At 41.3% G+C, this 22,237-nt stretch overlaps 2 protein-coding genes and 1 long non-coding RNA gene across 7 annotated transcripts in view; all 3 read left to right on the top strand.

Annotated features, from left to right (window-relative positions):
• LOC117947939 overlaps positions 1–3,735 on the top strand; it is a 5,517-nt gene extending 1,782 nt beyond the window's left edge. The window contains exons 2-3 of the long non-coding RNA XR_004657363.1: positions 650–660; positions 3,097–3,735. This is a non-coding gene — a long non-coding RNA (uncharacterized LOC117947939). The remainder of the gene's footprint in view (positions 1–649; positions 661–3,096) is intronic.
• Positions 3,736–4,329: 594 nt separating this feature from the next.
• rnf41 (ring finger protein 41) lies at positions 4,330–9,242 on the top strand. 4 transcript variants are annotated; one of them, XM_034877306.1, is made up of 8 exons: positions 4,334–4,467; positions 5,335–5,413; positions 5,517–5,632; positions 5,724–5,995; positions 6,390–6,525; positions 7,479–7,582; positions 7,691–8,099; positions 8,201–9,242. In XM_034877306.1, exons 3-7 carry the CDS (start codon positions 5,543–5,545, stop codon positions 8,043–8,045), a joined length of 957 nt encoding a protein of 318 aa, XP_034733197.1. In that variant the 5' UTR covers positions 4,334–4,467; positions 5,335–5,413; positions 5,517–5,542; the 3' UTR covers positions 8,046–8,099; positions 8,201–9,242. The 4 variants fall into 4 exon arrangements, with proteins under 4 accessions (XP_034733199.1, XP_034733197.1, XP_034733200.1 ...); XM_034877308.1 differs by lacking the exon at positions 8,201–9,242 and having other exon boundaries at positions 4,330–4,467; positions 5,335–5,404; positions 7,691–8,045; XM_034877309.1 differs by lacking the exon at positions 8,201–9,242 and having other exon boundaries at positions 4,340–4,467; positions 5,351–5,404; positions 7,691–8,045.
• A 2,762-nt stretch (positions 9,243–12,004) lies between these two features.
• dgkaa (diacylglycerol kinase, alpha a) overlaps positions 12,005–22,237 on the top strand; it is a 21,232-nt gene continuing 10,999 nt past the window's right edge. The window contains exons 1-3 of one of the 2 annotated variants that reach the window (XM_034877302.1): positions 12,005–12,248; positions 20,782–20,885; positions 21,564–21,640. In XM_034877302.1, coding sequence (XP_034733193.1) covers positions 20,810–20,885; positions 21,564–21,640 — 153 coding nt within the window. In that variant the 5' untranslated portion in view covers positions 12,005–12,248; positions 20,782–20,809. Of the gene's footprint in view, positions 12,249–20,781; positions 20,886–21,563; positions 21,641–22,237 lie in introns of those variants that run through there. The other variant, XM_034877303.1, reaches the window with a different exon arrangement.

Genomic DNA, 22,237 nt, shown 5'->3' with positions numbered 1-22,237 from the left:
AATCAATAGTACGAAAGCACAAATCCAAAGAAGGCACCTCGGGGCTCAGTTGGCTCTCCCGACACCAAGGAGCGAAGGAGCCTATAGACCAAATTTAGGCAGCAGGTGAGAGGAAACCCAGCGGTCTCCTCTGAGGGCAGAGAACAAGAGGTTTGATTGTCAGTAACACGATAACTGTAGAAAGACTGTCGTCTTGAATTTCAGAGCTTTGTTCTGATTGTTCTTCTCAACGCTTGGGTATTCTCTTAGGACTTCACACACCAAATTGTGAAGAATTGCAGTACCTGCATTCAAGATCAAGTTCAGGCAAACTGTTGTGACTGCGTTGCAAATTGATTGTAGAGATTTTTCTTATTGATTTTTAGGGTAGACTGACTACAAATAGGGTGGCAGTAGTAGTTGCTGTGTGCAGTGTTAATAACCGTGTGATCATTCTGTAGAAGTGAAGTAACATTTGTTGTCTTACCACGACATTAAGGCATGACTCATCTTCTCTCAAGCTGACCTCGTTCGAAATAGACAAAAGATAAAAAGTGCAATAACCTTTTGTTTATCATTGCTTCCTCAGTTGGAAAAAAAAATATTTAAAATGCCCTTTTTGTTAACACCAAAAGTCACTTATCTGTAGCAATTTAGGGACTTCGAGTAGTCCATTTGTTTGTATTCAGAGAGGTGGCATTTGATAATGTGTGTGTGTGTGTGTTTGGTATTTCATTCTTAAAACTGTGATCAATATCCGACTTTTAAAGCTGCCTGCTCAGAGAAAGGACTGTGCACAAGTTGACTGATAGATTTGAGTAGTTGGATTTTTTTTTTATATATATATATATATATATATATATATATATATATATAGATATCTCTCTCTCTCTCTCTCTCTCTCTCTCTCTCTCTCTCTCTCTCTCTCTCTCTCTCTCTCTCTCTCTCTCTCTCTCTCTCTCCCTCTCTCCCCTTAAGGATGGACTTTGATGGTATTGTAGTTTGGACTTCTGGTTTATAGCCGGTAGACATGTTCATTTGCATGTGTAGATGTGTATATGCATCCTCTTCCTCCTTGAATGAAATGTTTTCTCAAAAATATTTAGACCTGCTGTCAGTGGCGTATGCGGATAAAAGGAAATATGAAATGCCTTATATTTGTTTTTAATGTTAAGCATTAAGGTTCCTTACGTGTCCCTTCCTTTTCAGTGTGTAGCCTAAAGCTTGTACAGTTAAAAAAAAAAAAAAACTCATGAGATTTATATCTACTGTATAGCCTATGTGTTTTCGGAATTTGTTAGTGGAGGTCCTGTGATTGTGGTTTTAGAGAAACATTCCCCTTTGAAAGTGCCGTTTGTTTTCACCAGCAGAGGATGTGTCTTCTAGGGGGCTGGGGGGGGTGGGGGGATGAATTTACACAAAGGAAAACAAATGTTCTGGACACTTTGCGCGGTGTTTAAGATCAAATCTGTTGGAACTGAATGACGCAAAGTATGTGTGCAGGTGAAATAAGGCAGCAGTTTTCTGATGGAGCACCTTATAGACTCACACCAAGCTTGATTACTCTAAAGCAGAGCCATATCAGAGAGTTTGCCCATTAGGAGCCCCCTTTTGAATGTGCTATTAGGAATAGCCTATTGTAGGAAAGGGATGTAATACTGCATGTTCTGTGACATTTTAGTAGTGGGTAATGCCTTTCATGTTTTTATGTTTAGTCCGCTTCACTGTAGATGTTGCCACCTCATTGCAACTCACAAGCTATTAGCAATCCTCTCACAACTGGACTTAAAGCAGGAATTGATCTGCTGCTGAGGCAGCCTTAATTCATAGTATATTAAAAGAAAAAAGATGCTCGATAATGGGTTTACTTTGAGTGGCTTATCTGGGGAAACACAAAGGAGCCCTTATCGGGAGGCGAAGGACTCTGAATCAGGGCATGTGATGAGTTACAATCAAATAGTTTCACAGTGCACCTTCACACAAAAAAAGAAAACTTGAAGAAAATAAAAAAAAGGTTGGCCCACCCAACATTCCAAAGTTGATTTCATTTTCCACAATCCTGTCGCGCTGATTGAGGAAATCTCTTTTGCTTTTGCTGGTGAATGAAGTGGGCATGTGTTTCAATGACAGGGTTCCCTTATTTAGCCTAACGCTGATTACCTCATTTACAAATCTGCAAATATACTATTCTACTGTGTGTGTAAAGGAGTCAATGCCATCACCAGCAGCGTGGTCCCCACACCTGTGATGACAACAGGACCAATGAAATTAGCCAATTTAGAATATGACTAGTCTGAAAATAAAGGGTGAAGACTCGGAATTTCATTTTTTGTAAGGGCGGAATGGGCCTTTCAAGATTTCTTCTGTTGGTAATTCACCACAGCTGCTACACCACTCTGCATCTGGCGCTATGATGAAAGGGGCACTTTTGAGATGTGTACGTCTTAATTTAGCTGTCCAATCAACATTGCACATTATTTTACAAAATAAAGGTGAAAAGAATATTCGTTTTTACACGCCGCTCCTTAAACGCCGACTGGGATAGCGTCAGTTAGCACTAGGGTGGTTCGAGAAGTCGAGCCAAAAGCCTGGCGTAACTCACAATTTCTTTTAAGTGAACCATCATGTTAGCATCACTTGCTGTTTTTCAGTAGCATTTCTCCTACCTCCTTGTTTTGCAGCCTTGAGTATTGTTTTATCTTTCCACCTTTTCTGACACAAAAAAGTCTATTCAGTACAGATTTATCATAAGCAATGGTAGATATACATAAAAAGTGTGCTTGGTTGTGCTGTATGTGTATATGTCTATTTGACGTTGAAAAAAACAAAAAAATATTTATGAGAAGCATTTATACAACAAAATACCACTGGAATGTGAAGCCAGACAATGTTATGATGCAGATTCTGATGATAGTCTACCCCCTTTAACATTCAGTTGCGAATGGGCCGAGGATTCCTCTTTTTTTCTTTTCTTTTTTTTTAAATAAGTAACCACGCATTGGCTTTTTTTTTTTTTTAAACGCAGTCTTTTTCTTTGGTTCCCTCTTGTGCGTTTACGTCCCCGTCTCGCCCTATAGTGTGCATTATTTCAACGTTTACAGCCTCGTTCTTGGTCAGCCCTGCAGTTGGAATGATACCACAGGTTGTCACATGGGAGATAGCGAGGTGGATTTGTAATTCAGTATGGGGGGCGAGTTTGAGCCCCTCGAGCCGTATGCCTTGGAATCCATTTGTCCACTCCGAACCAAATTCTGCTACATAGGCGTCTGTCTCCACACTGCCCTGACATTTTACTTTCAGTTTGACTACAAGGGGTACAGGACAAGGTGAAAGGTTTGAGGTTTTCTGACCAGGGCCCCCCACCAACCCATTGCCCACTCACGCCTAATCTAGGACAGGACCAGCCCCGCTCCCCCCCGCCACCCACCCTTTATCTTACCCAAACCTCAAGCCGTTCATTTTTATTTGTTTTGGATTTTTCAACAATGCAATCCTGAAAGCACTTTGCCTTGTTATTCCTTCGTGTGAACATGTGAATGATAATTTGTAACAAAAATGTTAAATAATGTAAAAGATCATTCACTGTTTTGGAAAAACCTGCATCTGTCTTTCTGACGTTAAAAGAAAAGAAAAAAACAATTTAGTGACATTAAACCTGAATCTATTTTATAAAATGTTTGCTGCAGCCAATTGGTCTTGTCATTCAGTATTGTGGCTTAGGGTTGTTTGTGTTCAATAAAATGCTATTGCTAAATATTTTCAGAGTCTGGGATTATTTCTTGACAATGAATCATGTTTTACATGATTAATCCTGAACCGGCTATTCTGTTGAATTCACTGGAATAGCTAGAAAAGAAAGCTTCCACTTCTTTATCTGAAAAAAAGACTGAATCAAATTGTTTCTATGTGAAAATGCCGACTGAAAGAGGATTTGGATTTGATTATCTTGACTTGAAGGATGAGCTGATGAGGTAAGGAAAAGAGCTTGATTGGATTGCCACAGGAACGCGTTTGTTGTCATTGTCATTTAGTGGTGCTGCGGAGCATCTTTCAGAGAATCACTCATGTTTTAATCAGCAGGATCATATCTTATTTACGTATTTATCAACTTTCAAAACAGTCTCCAATGTTCCAGATAACCACATATCATCTTGGGAGTTACACTAGTATTCTTTACAGGTCAGTAAGTGTAAAATAATTTATCATTTTATGAAATACAGGTAAACTTTTAAATTCACCATGTTTTTTAATGTTATGAACACAACAAACTGGTATTGTACATGTAGTCCTTTAATATTTTTTTTCGAGTAAGATATAGATAGAATCAGAAGCTCCATGTCTGACGTCATGACGTCCCACCCGCCGGCGTATCGACGACGCAGAGGTGTAGGATGTAGTACAGGACGTGGCTAACGAGCTACTACTTATATTAGGACGTCCGGAAATACATAAACGTCGTTATTAGGATCTGTTTTACTACATGTTTAAGTAAGTATATTAGTCCGTTACAATGTTTTCTTCCAAGTGTCTGATTGTAATTGGCCATTTTTCGGTGTAGTTTGCCCAGACTGAGGACTGTCTGGTTAGCTTGATGGCTAATATCCAGAGGAAACCAACGGTACCGTTGGCGCTACTAGTGCTAACTAGCTAGTTAGCATGCGTTAGCCACATTTTATTAACGGAGAGCAAGCTGTGCTGACGCACGAGCTCGAGCACTGGGGTGTACATTTAAAACGACACACGTTTAGCTCATTATAATCTCAAAATGACAAAATAGCATCGTACACGTCGCTAACGTGAGCATGGAGGGTTAGCTTGTTTGCAAGGCATGCTGAGTGCGATGGGAGAAGGCTCTGTAAATCTCCTCCAGACCGGTGTGGGCTTCTTTCACTGAAATTAGGTCAGTCACCAGTCACCGGTCACCTGGGACAACAGGATGCTCTCCTCAGATGTTGGAGCTCGGCTGGTGCAGTTTGACATGTTGAGGACAACGTCACAAAACCACGTCGTTTCAGATCCAGGACGGCGCTTTTTGGCTGTCGAGTCATTGTACATTTAAAGCGTTTCTTGATTTGGTCATAACACAATATACGTGTGTGTTACATGGCAATGTTATTCTCGTTTCCCCCTTTAATGGAGTGGTCCTGGTAAAGAGCATAGTTTGTGTCTGAACATGATGAGAAAGCTTGAAAATCACTGAACTAGTTATGCTATATAATCTAAACCCATATACAGCCATTTAAATGGCTGTAAATGGGTTTAGATTATATAGCATAACTATGCTCTAACCATCGGCTAGCCAATAATCTTTTGAAAACTAACTAATCAGTGTGAATATTTTTTTTTTTGTTGCAGTGTGTGTGACTGCCAGATGTGACGGATCAGCAATACATCGAGAGCTGAATGGGAGCATTTGAGGCCTTTTGTGAGTGAGGTATACTCACATTGTGCGTATATGTTTGTGGACTAACTACAGGCACAAATTGATGCCGTTAAGTTGTGGGTTAATCTAATGTGCTTTGTTGTGTGCTGCTCAGGAGGTTGTGGATCCCAGTGATGTACCATGGGGTACGACATTACGAGGTTCCAAGGGGAGGTGGATGAAGACCTGCTGTGCCCTATATGTAGCGGAGTGCTTGAGGAACCGGTGCAGGCAAGTAACTGTCTGAAAGATTACAAACCCTTCATTGTATCTGTGTTTTTTGAAATTTTAAACATTTTGAGCTCTGTGTTCTCCTTTTCAGGCTCCACACTGTGAGCACGCCTTCTGCAATGCCTGCATAACACAGTGGTTTGCCCAGCAGCAGATATGTCCTGTTGACCGCACGGTGGTGACGCTAGCTCACCTCCGGCCTGTGCCCCGCATCATGCGTAACATGCTGTCTAAACTTCAGATCAGCTGCGACAATGCAGGTTTTGGCTGTACCGCCACACTGCGGCTGGACCAGCTGCAGTCCCACCTCAAGGACTGTGAGCACAACCCCAAAAGGCCTGTCAGCTGTGAGGAGGGATGTGGGTGAGTGGCTTTCTTTGGGGAGGATATGTAAACTGCATTGTCGTCTCGCATGTCCAGACCTTCCTCCACAGTGTTGCGGAGGAGGGTCTGGCTAGTCCACACAGCATTCCTGGATGGGAGAAAAAAACGTGCTCTGGTTTAAATTGCCATGTCTTTTAACCAATCACAATTGTCTGTGCTCAGCGCCAGTGCAAAAAAGCCTAAATTGACCGTACTTTAAAATGTACAGAATATCCGGATCACTCCCGGAAAACTAAGTGCCTTGTAATTGTTGGGTGCATTGATTTTCTCCTCCCTAACCCTAACCCAACTCAATTCTAATAGCATATCGCCATACATGTTTGTCCTGTCAACTACTATGCGTATGTGATTTGCCAAAACAAATCTCTTGCAGACTTGAGATGCCCAAAGATGAGGTGCCCAACCATAACTGCATCAAACACTTGCGGAGCGTCGTCCAGCAGCAACAGACAAAGATTTCAGAGCTGGAGAAAAATGTCGCAGAGCATAAGCACCAATTGGGGGAACAAGTAAGAGCATGTGCCCGCTCATTTCTGTGTTCATTAACCCCAAAATACTTTGAGTTTAGTCCTGAGAAGTATTTTTTTTGTCTGTGGAACAAGTTTTGAATTAGCCAAGAGCATATTTCATGGACATGACAACCACTTTATATTGACAGTTTCCTACTGAGTAGCTATAATGATTCACTCTTATTCACTTAGAAAAACGTTTTTTGAGATCCTAACCCTAACCCCAACACACGGTCTAATGTGTGTTGTCGTTGGACAGGAGACACGATACAGTTATACAAAGAAGGGGAAGAAGACTATTTATATACAATTATCACTTAACCCTACAAGACACTGCTATTACATTATACAGTATATTCTTAATAGCTAGGTTGGAATTTGGCAAAGTTAATATCATTGTGGCTCAGTATCCAATAAAAGCGGGTACAAAAAAACGGATAGATACACCCGGCTGTTATATAGGTAACTAAATTACAAATGTTTGAAAAAAAACCTTTGTAAAAAGGAAACTCGGAAATTTTGTACTTAAAAAAAATAAAATAAAATCAATAAAATACAGGAAATGTGTTTAGTTTTAGTCTCTGTCAATTTGGTCAGACAACAAGCATAAGGAGGCATTGGTGCATATGTTTATGAGACTGGGACTCCATTTTATAATAATAAAACCATCTAAATTTTATACTGAAAGTTGAAGAAAAAAAAGAAAAGAAAAAAAAACACGTACGTTTTTTTTTTTTAAGCAATACAAAACTTAGGGAACACTCTGAAATCGTACTGGAACTAATCTTAATTGAAAAAGTGAAATTTAAAAATGAAAAACCAAGTAAATACCTGCCTTATACGTACAGCTTTTTGAGGCTGTCACCACCAGTTGATTGGCCATTTAAAAATTCCTGTTTAGCTTTAGGAGATTTTGTAAAATCGGTCACTGGAGATGATGCTCTAATTTCCAGAAACGGGACATTCAGCTGCTAAAAGCCTACATGAGAGCCATCCGCAGTGCTAACCCTAACCTGCAGAACCTGGAGGAGAGCATCGAGTACAACGAGATCTTGGAGTACGTGAAAATTCATCCCCCCTTCTGCTCGCGTTCTGATGTAACTTTGTCAGAGAGCTGCAGCTCGGTCCCCTATTTTATTGTTGTCACTGTATCTTCTATCTCCAGGTGGGTGAACTCCATGCAACCAGCCAGGGTGACACGCTGGGGCGGGATGATCTCCACTCCGGATGCTGTGCTCCAAGCAGTCATCAAACGCTCCCTCATCGACAGCGGCTGTCCGCTCTCCATTGTGAACGACCTGATCGAGAACGCCCACGAGCGGAACTGGCCGCAGGGACTGGCCACGCTGGAGACGCGGCAGATGAACAGGCGCTACTACGAGAACTATGTTGCCAAGCGTATCCCTGGCAAGCAGGCCGTGGTGGTGATGGCCTGTGAGAATCAGCACATGGGGGAGGATATGATCCTGGAGCCCGGCCTGGTCATGATCTTTGCTCACGGAGTGGAGGAGATCTTATAACTTCATAACCGCAAACTGAGCTGATCCAGAGACACGTGGGGATGTTTTGCTTGGGTGGGAGGGGGGGGGGGGGGGGGGGGGGGGGGGGGGGGGGGGGGGGGGGGGGGGGGGGGGGGGGGGGGGGGGGGGGGGGGGGGGGGGGGGGGGGGGGGGGGGGGGGTTGCTGTGACGAGTAGAGTTGTCCTCGTTGGAGTGAAACCTTCTTATTGAATCTGGCTTATTTAAAATAAAATCTTATAAGAAGCTTGATACCTATGCCTTAAAGTAAGGACACATGTATTATGAACCTGGCTAATAGAAACATGATCTGACTGATGTGTGAGATAAAAGGTGAGATGGATGTTGACAAGGTTTATATTTGGTGCATAATATGATCTGATTGTTCTGCTCCATGTCCTAATAATATAGTAATAAGCTTGAACCCCCGTTTAATGCTCTCAGTTGTATAAATGCTTGTAAATACAAATACTATATTGAATTATAAATGTCATTCTCTTATTCCTCTCGCTGCAGTTAGATTGTGACTTTTGTTTCTCTCGGTTGTGTTTAGTCAGCTTGTGTTACTGTCTGCAGGGACATTGACTCTAAAGATTTTTAGCGTGCCCGCTTTAGTATTTGGTTTCCTGTGAACATTTCACAAGACGTTGTGCTTCTGAGTTTAGATTGTCTAAACCTTCTGTGCCATTCGTTTTATTTATTGTGTTGCCTTTTACACAAACATGCTTGAAGAAGTTACCAGTCGATGTATGGAAATCTGCCTTTTTCGGTGCATTTGAAGTTCATTGCAGAAAGAAAATTGATTGTGTGTTTTATTTGTTGCCTCCGTTGTAAATACAGTCTGTATGTTGGGTCCAGTTGAAGTGTTAAATTTGAAGATTTGAACATTTTGGATTTAATTGTGTTAATGAGTTTTATTTGACAAATCATGATGGTTCACGTGATATTTTAACGTGATCCTAACGTCTTTTTCTGATGATTGAAATATAGACTTTGATCTTCTCATTCTAGACACTTAGCAAACATCTGTTCACTGACATGTCACTACATACCAGAGCTTGGAGATTGTAAAAAAACAAAAATAGCCACTCTTATGGCTTTTGAGATGTAAAATGTTTTGCCATCTGTCACTTATTGCTGTAGTAAGACGAGACTTAAAATGTCTGCTATAAAAGCCCACAGAAGTGCAGTAAACAGATACCTTTGGATTGTGCCCTTTATTATTTTTTTCCCTCTCAATGTTTTATTTGTTTTGTGTCTGCTATGTAACGTGTTGTACAGACAAAGTAATAAAAAAAGTCAAAATGCATTTTCTCACTGCGATCAAACGATTTTACATTTAGCTTTTTAATTAGGGATAATGCAGTTCCCTATGTTACCACACCATGTCCTCAAAGATCTGTAGGGAGTTCCATTTCTTAAGGGAACATCAGCTGACTATATTATGGAACCAAAACCTCAGTCTAGAGAAAACTATTGCTGCTCTTAAGAAGTCAGGGTAGTGAGGAAGATATGTGGGATGTCAAAGGCTGTCAATCCAGGTCAAGAAAATAAAAAGGAAAATTAAACTACAAAGGTTTTCTCTGTCTAACCAAGACACCCACATGTTTTCCATGTGTGTTAGGGAGTTTTCACACTCGTAGGCTAGTTTGTTTGCTTTGGTCCGAATCAGCGATTTTCCCTCGGTTCGGTTCGGTTTCACACCTGGACAAAAATCCAACCGTACCAAAATGCACCATTATAAATCAGGCAAGAACATCCACTCCTGTTATTGGTTGGATGTTTCTGGGGGCGGGAGCAAGAAAGTAAACACAGGAACAAGGTCCCTTGTTCTGGACTAGCGCATACCTTACATCTCCGTTGTCAAACCAGCTCACTTCAATAAAATGATCCGACATTGTTTGAGACGTTACTACGTCTGCTCTGGTCCCCGAGATCTCGCTGGGCTCTCCCGGCGTCTGGCTCCAACTTTAGCGGCAGCTGGTTTGACCACGGAGGGTACGGGTGAGCTTGATCGAGGTCCGTTTCTGGGATAGGAACTGCAGATTGCTAAACACACCTGACTACAGGAGACGTCAGCTCAGACTAGCGGAGTGTTTCGGTGCGGTTCGAGTACGGATCACGATCTCACCACAAACGAACCACTGCAGAGTTCGATTGAAAGCGAACCGAGCATTGTATAATATTCCATATATATACAGTCTATGGTACCGAGACCACCTCTTCAAGCAGGTCTCCGTATGCTTTTTTCCGGTTTTGGTGCGCACCGAGTGCGGTAGTTTTCACCTGCCCAAACGAACCGCACCACCGGGGAAATCGAACTCTCGTTCGATTCAACCGAACGAAAGGCTGTCCGTGTGCAAACTCTCCCAGCCACGTCCTCATTGTGGAACCTGATCCCCTCACCATTGTGCTCACTGGAATGTGAACTCATGTGCTTTACCAAATCCTGCAGCTCTTGTTATTGTCAACACACATTATGTAATGTGGTTGGTTGCTCCAAAGGGTACAGCAGTCAGTCCCCACGGGGGAAGTACAAGTAAAACCACACTGTGGAAAAAACTCCTTTACTGTCAAGTTATTGTCATATGCATAATTACAGAGAAACTGTCGTTGGCAGTGAAAATCTTAATGAGAATGAAAGAAACTTAGATAAAATAGTGCAGAAGTTAACATATTGGGATAAAATACAATGTTACGTAATATATATGTTTGTGGTAGACGCTACAAGCACAAGTAAGCAGAAGTGCAGTATATGTGACAACATTTATAATAATGTTCTTGGGTCCTTTAATCTATAAAATACATCATATTTCATGAACACATCATATGTTTTGCATGTAAAATCCTGATTAGTGCAGTAACTAGTAGCTCTGTGGGGCCCCTGCAAAGGTCCATGGTAGCCTACTGGAGTGGGTTTGGATGAGGGCCCCAATTTTGGAAAAGAAAATGTGTCCCCCTATCTATAATCTATCTATAATTCTTTATGGCAGGCCTGTAGAAACTGGCTATATAGTGGCACAAAATGGAAATACTCAATGAAAGTATCTCAAAAGTGTTACTTCAGTGCAGTATTTTACTAACTGTACTTTATAACATTCCACCAGATACGCACATGGTGATGGGAGAAGTTGGCCTTCAGCCTTTAAAATACTCGTTTCTGATTGGCTGCAGGTGACCATTAAACTCGTCCAATCAACAAGCGTAATCACCTTCTTCATCAAATCGCAGTGCTGCACCTTAACCTTTGTGTTGTCTTCCCGTCAACCAAGAAACACAATTATGACTTTTTGTCACTTTTTTCAACGTTGCGAGCGCTTTTTTTGATGATTTTTCCAACGTTATTTGACATTTCTAATGTTGACATTTTCAGCGCTTCTTTCGAAGGCCCATTTTTGGGGATAAAAAAAACTAAAAACGGGTCAGTTTGACCCGAGGACAACATGAGGGTTGAAAAAGTAACCATAATATTAATAAAACATAAATCACAATACAGCCAAACCATTAATTAGCCAAAAAACATAAACAAAAAAACTTTATTAACAGGAAAATTCCCTTTATTTTTTAACTGCCAGGCTAACTATAGCCACACAAAGATGTCCAGCCCTGAGAAAACAACAAAGGCTCATTATGTGTTTCTTGTTAAAGCGATCAATAATAGGCTGTTCTAAGATGATATCCAACATTGCATCGCAATCATATTTTAATATTTGTGGCATAGCCTACTATCAAAAAATCATATAATGTTAGCACAGCCTATGCAAAGGTTATTTATTGCATCACTTGCATACATTTGGCTCCATATGGACAATCAATGGAGCTACTTTAATTATGAATTCATTTCTTAATAGTACTTGGCATTGATTTCCTCCAGAATGAAGCACTTTTAGAGGTCAAAGCTGCATAATTTTTTTATAAGCTTTATTTTGCAACTTTGCAGATGGATGCGTGCCGTGCGCGCCGCTGCAGCGGGTGAGTGTGTATTGGTTGGAGAGAGGGCGCAGAGCCGCTGAGGCGGTGCTTGACAGGAGGGGATCCGCACACTCAGTCTCTGCTCCGCATTAGTCCGCCTCTCCCGCCCCGCCGACCCGCTGCCTCCGCTTAAAGTTAACGGACACTTTCTTTTCGAAATCCGCTTTTTTGATGACTGTTCAACGGCAGCACGACGATCGCGTTTAAGGCCATCAACGGAGTGGCGACGGCAAGGTAAATGACTCTCGAAAACAAACACACACACACACAGAGTCCGGACTCGGCGTATCGATCGAAGTTTGTGTTTGAACGGCTTTCGGCTGCAATCGAATACGAGTGGATCACTGCAGCCGGTTGTTTTTGGTCAAGAATCGAATGATCATATTATCATATATCTTATGATTCATATCCAAGAAGGTGCATCTGGGAACTGGAGGCTTTGACAGATAGTCGTGTGTTGACAACAGTGTCGTGCACTCAGCAGGCAGACCTGTTCCATCTTCATGCAATGCACGGTCCTCTGCCTTCTTTTTAAAAACTCACATCTCATCGTTTCAGTTCCCTTTGCAGGGTGTTATGACTGGAAATGCCAGGCAGCTGAAATGACTGAGGGAACCCTTTCTCTCAAGCTATGTTGGAGAATTAAGCAATCCATATGTCAGATTAGAGACTGGTGAGCATCTTAATATATCACTAGTGCATTGAGCAAGCAGGTACGTAGTGTTATTGCCCCCATGCTTATGTCATGATGGTGCAGGGTATGGTGCTCTTCCAGCAGGGACACTGAAACCTCAGAGGGGTTTTCACTGTGTTTCTGTCACAACAACATCCACCACAGTGTGAAGTAAGTTGGGTGATGGTGGGCGATGGTGGGCACTGCCACTGCTGTGTGGTCTTTTTTTATACTCCCCCTTTATTTGTCCCTTAACGGGGACTTTCGGCCCTCATGCTAACTGATAAAAACAAACCTAAGTGGAAAGTCTTCGTTTGTATTTGCCAGCGTTGTGCTTTTCCCTTTTTGCTTAAATTTTGAGGCCACTTTATTTCCAGATGACACTTTCCTGGTCAAGCTGTGTGTGTGTGTGTGCGTGTGTGTGTCCAAGGTTATTCAGTGGTATGTCTCTGTTATCTAGCTTTAATACAGTTCTCAGACACAGACAATCAATACTGCACTCAGGTCATTTCTCCCATTGTTAATGTTTACCTCAGAAGCTAGAGGCTGTAAATCAACGAGTATTTAGCACATCTTGTGGTCTGTGGTTTGTTTTAATGTCAGTAGTTTGCTATGGCTCAGGTTATCAGAGAAATGGGACAACAAGCTGTTGTTTTTACTTCTCTAAATAGGCTACATTAATTGTATCTTCCATGTAGGCTACCCTCCACTTCCTTCATTATATCATTCCCTACAAATTTCGCCTGAATCCTGAATTAATGACCACGATGTGAACGCTTTGCGGTTTAATAAGTCAAGATTTTACTGTCAAGTCATAGAAGTGATTCGGATTTGCCTCAGTGCTGTAACTCTAGGCTCATCCATTTGTATTTAAAAAAGAATTCACATGAGCGAAGATAACATTTCAGTCCTCTCTGTAGACCCCAGGTCTCGGAGTTACTAGCCTTATAGTGGAAAATACTACTTTCAGATGAGTCATCATTGAAAAAAGGGACATTTAATGTTATTTCCTTTGCACTTGTAGATAGATGTGTGGGCGAACTAGGCGAGACTCCCAATATGTGCGAACACTTGCACCCTTAAAGCTGTATGACAGCATGCACTCTCACAAGTCTGGGCAGATTTGAGTTTTTTTTTCTCCTCCGAACGCAGCATGATGTTCCACAAGGCTGCCTCCACAAAAAAAAACGAGACAAAAAACGATTATATAAGTCACATTCAAGTCTGAACTCAGAGTGATGGGCCGTCCTCACTTTGAAGCCGGGGAGTGAGCCTCGCCTACATTTACCAAGACATGTGATTCATACTGTGGTGAATTTTCCACTTCGGTATTTTTGTCTAATTTTGAATCTACATTTATTGAGACTGCTGTAGTTTGCATACCACTCAATTCTTCAGATATCATCATACCGTGGTAGACTAAGGGAAGCCTTGTTTTGCTCTCCGCTAACAGAGCATGCTCATTACTTTCGACGCTCCTTTTTTACATTATTCGATTGATAAATCTCACACCAGCTAGATCCATATTTCTACCCAGGAACATGCGTGCAAGAAATATAAAAGCTGCAGTATATCTCAGCCTGGGTGCTTTCAACAACACATTTTTTACAACACTGTGCTAAAGTGAAGATGTAAAACAACCAGGGGAAGTTGTGGTTACTGCTCTAGGCCAGGGGTGTCCAACTCAGTTTAGTTCATTTAGTGCATGCAGCCCAATTTGTTCTCCAGTGGGGCCAAACTAGTAAAACATTTGCATAATAACTGAGATAACTAACAACATGTGTCCCTTTCTTAACGACACGTGTCCCTTTCTTAACGACACGTGTCCCTTTTCTTTTATTGTAAAGGGGTACAAGTACACAACGAACAATCTATCTACAAAACATACGATGAACAGAATGAGATATCTTGGGGGGGTGGGGGGGGGGGGGGGGGGGGTGGAGAAGTGTGTCCACTTGTTTGACAAAGACCTTTTCCACTGGCAGCTAGTGCATGAACAGTAGCCTACGTACAGCACTACACCGTACATACAAGCCTGTATGTACGCATTTGGGATCTATAATAGCAAATCCAGCAAAGGGACTCTTTTTTGGACAGTCCATACCCCAGTGGACAAATAGGAATATTTAAAAAATGACCTATCTGCACATTTCACAGTTTGCAAAGTCATCAAGTGGGGCGGGTTGGACCTGTTGGTTGGTTCTGGCCCTAGGGCTGTGTGTTTGACACCCTTGCTCTGCGCTTAAACAAATGTGAATCATCAGAATACTGTCATGATCCCCTTAGGGAAAGGTTTAAGTTGCAGTTGCAAAAATAAAAAGTCAAAGAATTTCAAAACAAAAGTAAGAAAAAACTAGTCAATGAGTGTATAAAGTGACATAGCTGAAGCGTGACAAAGAAGTTCTGTAAAAGTAAAGTAAGATTAGGTTTATGAAGAAGTGGCTTTTTAAAAAACTTGTATAGTTCCACTAATTAAGTCAAGTCATTACTCCTGGCTACTTCTGGCTCGGCCCGCAGAGACCCCACGAGCGAACAGAAGGGAGTTTTCCCATGTTCATGCGATGAGTCACAGTAGCATCTGCATGTAGAAGGCATTTTCGAGCGTGGCCTCTGGTTTTGAAGGCCAAATGTGGCTCAAAGCGGGGGAGGAGGTGAAGCTGGAGGGTGAAGACTCACATTTTGGCAAGGCTCCCTCATCCCTGAGCCTCTGAGCCTGGGCCTCCTCCTGCTCCTCGTCCTCCTACTGTACCTGGTAAGTCACCCGTGGCAGTGCTCTGACGGAAAGCAGCTGATAGAGGGAAACACTTTCCATAGCAACCAAGCATGTCCTCCCCCCCCCCCCCCCCCCCCCCTTGCCTTTCTGTCAACCTGAAGCAATCTGTAAATCTGTACACACTTCAGTAAAACACAATGCCCAACAATAGACGTAGACTTCACTCCGGTTCACAGAGTCTTTTCACACCGCAGAATGACGGAGTCACTGGTCTGCGCCCTGCAAGTGTTGCAAAACAGCAGATTTCCTTGACACAAGGCGTGGGTGTTATGACAAGTTTCGCAAATACTACCCTGCATGGAAAAAGGTCATCCCCAAGTCTACCTTGAGAGGATTCTTGTAAAGAGAAAGCTCTAGGGTTCTTGGCAGTTTTCACGTCTAGACATTCAGGGTTGTAATTAAACACGGGGCATGTGTAAAAGGAAAATGCCAACTGAAGTGTTTATTTAAATTCTCCACTTTCTTGGCTGTGTCATTGTTCATAAAGAAGTTGCTTTGGTATTTTTCAGTCGAGTGGTCCGAAGTAAAAGTGAATGTCAGGCTCTTAGACTGTTTTTTTAAGAGGTTTACGGGGGAGTGGATGTTTTTAAGTCAACGAGCTGTTGCTGTAGACGGCTTGACGAAGCACTTTAACATTCAAATTGTTCTTTACTGCTAGTTCAGTCACAGCGGAGCACAGATCCAGGAGGTTTTAACTTGTGTGCATTGCTGCTCAGAACATGTCCCGCACCATTTATTCTGCACTGAACATACTGAGCAACATTTTTCTTCAAACTGAATTATACCTCAGCTTGTGCGTCAAAATAGCTCGAATCCAAGTAAATAACACTGCAGGATGGCTGCGTGACTCCTGTTAGCCCACATTTAAATCATTCCCGTACCTACACAACAGGGTCTCTCCCACATAAATGTTTCTATTAAGCAACATAAACAGTTCCCTCACACCATTTTACCGAAGCCCAGCAGTGGAACCTTGTTGAGAGCCGGCCCCTGAAGCAGTTAGCCACACCGTCTGTATTAAGTCTTAACAGACATTCCTCAAATCACATGTAATATTTATACTAGTTCCAGTAAGCCCATTAAGATGGTGCCACTGTTAGTGAGAGTGGAGGACAATGCCTCCTCAGCATATATCACATTATCCTATCTCTAAGTGCGGGGAACGGATCACCCGGCGTGCCGTGTTCCGACTCGTCCTGATTCCCACTCTGCACTGTGCATGCAAAGCATGATCTAATCAGGAAGTGAGGAATCAGATTACTCAGATAGGCTCGAGATCTTGTTCAACCAGACTATTATGATTATGAAGATGACGCTAACGGCATCACGCTCTTCTGGAAAGCAGGAAAACAGGAAAGGGGGAAAAAAACACACCCACGAGTTATCTAACCTAAAAGGTGTGTTTTAGGACTATTTTTAGTTTATTTGCATGACAGTGTTTGAAGATGGAGTCAGGAGTGTATTTTTAGGAGATAGATTTTTCAGGCTGTAATCAGGTGATCAGCAGCAGAAGGTTTTTTCATGATTCCTTCATGTGTCCCTCTGCTGTTGATACAGACCTGGCCCACCTGATCGGTTGCATAAACAGAAGTGCTAGGCAACGCTGCTGACCTTTTGAGGGAATTAAGTGAGGACAGTGTGAACCTTTCAGAGTCCAAAGACCGCAAATGGATACATATTACATGTAAAGGGTGGGTGTTATTTCAGATGATTCCGATTCTTTTTCTCAGTGCGTTTTGTCCTTCCTTCACTCTGTTCTTCTGTGAAGTTCAGGCAGCCGTCACCGATATGTGCGCTGGCTAACGTGCGATAACACATGCGGACAACAGTGTGAACAGCACATGCACCGTGCAGGCCTTTTCATCGGGCCAGACTGGAAACCACCAGACAGTCTAAAATAAGCTTTAGTTTGTGTAATTGACGACAGAATGGACTTAGATCTCACTCAGACATGATTTACACTAACCTACACTATAATTGTGTACTCTTTAAACTGCTCAGTATATTCATATGTTTCTATTCATATGTAATATTATTATTATTATATTTGAAACTCTTTCCTATGGTAACACTTTGTAATAACCATCATTTCTAGATGGGGAATTTATAGTTAATTCATCTTTAGTTCCTTTTCATTTAACTGTCATTTTACTGGTAACAAAAGGGGGGGGGGGGGGGGGGATCACCAGACTACTCATGATACGATATCATCACGATAGTTATACCACGATACATTCTTATTGCGATTTTAAACAAATTGAAATATTCTGCCATATATTGCAATTTATAACCTTTTTCCAACTTCAAATTTTTTAAATGATGTCCCCAAACTAAACTCTGTCAATATATATAATAAATTATAATATATTATAGGATAAAAGATCCATACCTGGCGCCTGTGTATCGATACAGTATTGCCACGGACAATATCGCGATACTATGCTGTATCGATTTTACCCCCACCCCTAGTTAACAAGCAGTTAAATTATAATCAATAAAATATAAGTAATGCAGTAAATCAACAGTTTATTGTTACACCCATTATATCCCTCATGTACTATATAAGGTATCGAGTAATGATTAAAAAATATTTGTAAACCTTTAAGAATCCATTTTTAAAACATTTATATAACATTACATAGACAGTATCTATATACTGTATAAATAATGTTTATGTAATTTATATATATATATAGTACATATACTGTATGTATATATATTTACAGTATATACATATATATAGGTTCACTGCAGGATCCCATTCACAGTTACCTCCGTCATTGCTCAATTATTACTATTATGTCATACATTTAATCATTACTCAATACCTAATATAGTATATGAGGGCTATAATGTGTATAACAATAAACTGTTAATTTTCAGCACTATAAACAATAAGTAAACATTATTAATTATAATGTCATTGTTTGTTAACAGTCAAATCACTGATAGATAACTAACAGTTAAATGACAATTAACTAAAGATGAATAAAATATCAATTTACCATCTATTAATGATGGTTATTATGAAGTGTTACCCTCATATTTGCCTTTCCATTCTTCACTGGCCCTCCATTTCCATACAGTATTTATAAAAATGTAGTCTTTGGGGATTAGACTCCAGGATTAAACAACAGGATAGGCTAAAGATCTGGATGTGTATGTAAAGTATGGCCTCTGGTGGTGCAGGCACCCTGGGTGCTGGGTGTCATGAGGACTGGAGGTTACCGGGGTCGAGGAGGGACGCGTCGGTTTTGCCCGAAATGACAAGTGACAGCAGCAGAAAGGAGAAAAGATTTCAAGTTTTAATTGAAACAATGCGATAGCTCGCGCAGATCGTGGCAACATCTGGTTGGTTTAACAGAAAGAGGGACCGCCCACATTCAGCTGAAGACAACGCAGCTGATTAGGTTGGGAGAAAAGAGAGAGAAATGTGAAGCATAGAAGTCTTCCTGAATTAATTTATGCTAAGCTTCATAAAAACACATTTGTGGAATGGATTTAGGTGCAAGCTCAGCAGATGATTCACACTTTCTTGACTTTATATGGTAAAAACCTACATTTATTATTTTTAAAAAGTCCATTAATGTTGCGGATTGTATTGCAGATTCATTTATAAAGTCTCCACTTCATTACCTCATAATGGTAATGTAAATTAGGCAAAACTCAATGCTTTTTGCTGTGATGACTTAGACTATTCAGAGAACTTTTGAGCATAGATTGCAAAATGTTCTGCAGTTATGTAAAGTATTAGAGGGCGAAATTACTGTCGTAGTTCTTAAAACGCAAGATGATGCAACTTTTGCTTAGTGGGAATTACTTGATGATGGTGAAAACCAACAAGCAGTCCGAAAAGTCAGTCAGACAGTCAATAAATTGCCTCAATAATGTCCGTTATATGTATTTATATCTAAAGTGTGCTTACAAAGGCGCATTTTATCGCTGAATCGACATTTTGTCTGTAAAACTGAGAACGTTATTTAACATATAACAATGTTTGGTGGCTGACGCGGTCGATGTGACACATGCCGTTGGTGTGGGAGGTCTGGGTTCAATTCCCAATGCAATGAGCAAGACACTTAACCCCTTATGAAACAATACATTGCATTTAATGTAATATTACATGGTCTTGCTTTACCACAAACAACCTAATACCAAATACCAAGACAAAGAATGCATCAGTGAATCAAAAGAGCATGTGTGCTGTGTCAGACCTGCTTAGAAAAATCACATATCCTGGCTATGACCATTGCTTTACATATTGAATATAAACTACATTAGGCATTCTATGCATTTTGTATTGATCTGTCCCTGTATTTCTTTGTGTAATGCATCTATAACAGCAACAAGGATGGCCACTTTTTCCCCTCCATTAACATACTTACTCATCTTTCTTAAATGATTCATGAACATACATTTGTCTGTTGTTTTTCTTGTAAATTTGTCTGTTTTTTTCCTGTCATTACGGAATCTCCTTCCATTATGTTTCACCTGCATGTTTGCTTGGGATGAAAGCGTTCATTAAGAGCCCACCAAACGCTCATCCATCCGTGTCAGATTCAGATTTTATGCTCGCTTTCAGCCTTGTATGACATTTAAGTTTCTTCCTTTTGTTCGGAGGGGACGTCCCCTGATAAACCGAGTTGTTTTTTTGAACCTCTCTGCAAGATTGTGTTGTTTATTTCTGCATTTCGACGCTTCATTGAACTCTCTTTTGTGCTAAACGTAACCAAACGCTCTCTATATTTGGTCTCATATGAATCAAAAATGGGCCAGTGAGTGTGTGGAAAGACTTTTGGGTGCTGAGAATCCCCAGAGTCGAAGTATCATGGGTCCCTTAACTTTAGCCTGACATCTTTTCTACCGGGCCTAGTTTTTTGTCGCTAGTTACATGTTATTGGTGGCGAGAGATTTAAAATGAATACATTATATAGACATGAGAACTCAAAATTGTTCATGCCGCATTTCAAAGCACACAATAAAAATTTGTTTCATCCACACACACACGTCGAGGAAAGACTTTGGGTTTATGAACACGGACCACAGTGATACGGTGGTTAGGCATGTAAAGTTATTATAATTATTCATTGTGTTCACCAAAAGGCATATTGTCTCTCGGTTACGTCCTTACTTTGGCTTCACTGGATGTTGAGCGTGATTCTCCTTCTCTACTGTCATGGATTTTTCACAGCGCGAGATGGGAGATGCTATCTTTCGCTTGCAGCCACGCTTTCATGTTTTACAAAGAGGTAGGCTTACTGTGCACCCACCTTCTTTTTTCTCTCCGTCTATGTCTCACTGTTTCTCTCGCTTGTGCACAGGCAGGCAGTTAGTGCAGAAGCAGGCACTATGTCCACCCCCACAAACCCAGAGGTGAAGGAGCTGAACCCTGTCGACTTTATCCAGCTACAGCAGTACATTGAATGTGAGTACAGACAGGCGGGCGGGCGGGCGGCTTTCTCAGCGCCTAACACCCCCCCTCCACTTCCACTTCCACCCACACATACACTCATTTACTCTCGCTTATGGTTTCTCATATCTAGAAGAGGTTGCAGCCTGCCACATTTGTTTTTGTACATATGTAGTTGCCCCCCCCCAACCCCACATATTCATTGTGTGTAATCATATATGTCCATGACATTACAGAAACATGGATTCAAAATGGCAACATAACAGTTAGAGCTGGGCAATATGGAAAAATAATCAGATATTAAGATATTTTTCTTATAACACCTATGTTTACACAATAAGATGTTGGATAAATCATCATCACTAATGTGGATATAATAAATAAGTGGGTGAAGGCAAATAATAGAACAGCTAGATCAGTCCAGTAAGTTCAGAAAAGGACATCACTGCACTGTAATGCAGCCTTTAAAACCAGGAAAACCCCCACACCACTTATGTCATATATAACACATATATATACACATATATATCCAAAATCTAAGTCGATATCTCATCTCATATCCCGAAATTGATAAAATATTGATACATTGCACAGCCCTACATACAGTTGAGTAGCATGTTTAAAGTGTGCATTTGAGAGCTACCCCCATGTGCAGTATATATACATTGCTGTGTGACTTGTCTTTGCTTTCAGACTGCAGCCTGAAGGTGAAAGACGTGCTCAGGGAATTTGATCCAGATGGTCGTCTGGCCCGGCACCGACATGGAGAGGTGAGGGGACGCCGTGTCCTGCTGTTCACCATCAGGTCCATAACTCACTGCAAGGGATATCAGCTACGTGACACATTACTAACCTGAGTTATAGCTGTCGGTGTAGCAGTGTATGTATATTGAGCGGCTAGTAATTGTCCTGCGCTGATTAACTAGGTACAAACCCATCGATCACGATGACTAAGCTGTCCGAGGGAAATGTCTTCGCCACTTTCACGTTCGGTTGCAAATGTAAATAACCTCCTTGTTTTTGCCCACGCAGCACGGCCGCTGGCTGGCCTCGTGCAGTGTAAGCTCAAATGGGATTGAAAAAGATCTTTCTAAGACGTTGGCGTCAGTGGTTGACACTGCCAACTAATTTGTGCAGGAAATAAATGCAGTAATTTCGAACGGGTAATTTGGCTGCATACAGTTTAATTAGATAATTGGAAGGAAATGTTTTTTTTTAATGGGAGAAAACATAAATACTGCCATAAAGTACTAGTTAATAGCTTTTAAAGCATACAGAACAATTAAATTATGTTATCTGTGTGTGTGTGTGTGTGTGTGTGTGTGTGTGTGTGTGTGTGTGTGTGTGTGTGTGTGTGTGTGTGTGTG

The sequence above is a fragment of the Etheostoma cragini genome, chromosome 7 (genome assembly GCF_013103735.1).
Source record: "Etheostoma cragini isolate CJK2018 chromosome 7, CSU_Ecrag_1.0, whole genome shotgun sequence".
NCBI lineage: Eukaryota > Metazoa > Chordata > Actinopteri > Perciformes > Percidae > Etheostoma > Etheostoma cragini.
This window is presented reverse-complemented; position numbering and strand designations above follow the sequence as displayed.

What these genes read in the sequence shown, in the direction of transcription:
- rnf41 (XM_034877306.1), top strand. Translation starts at nt 5,543, where the DNA reads ATGGGGTACGACATTACGAGGTTCCAAGGGGAGGTGGATGAAGACCTG. An exon ending in AGCTGTGAGGAGGGATGTGG is followed by an intron (nt 5,996 to 6,389) that starts GTGAGTGGCTTT and finishes AATCTCTTGCAG; the next exon opens with ACTTGAGATGCCCAAAGATG. An exon ending in GAGTACAACGAGATCTTGGA is followed by an intron (nt 7,583 to 7,690) that starts GTACGTGAAAAT and finishes TTCTATCTCCAG; the next exon opens with GTGGGTGAACTCCATGCAAC.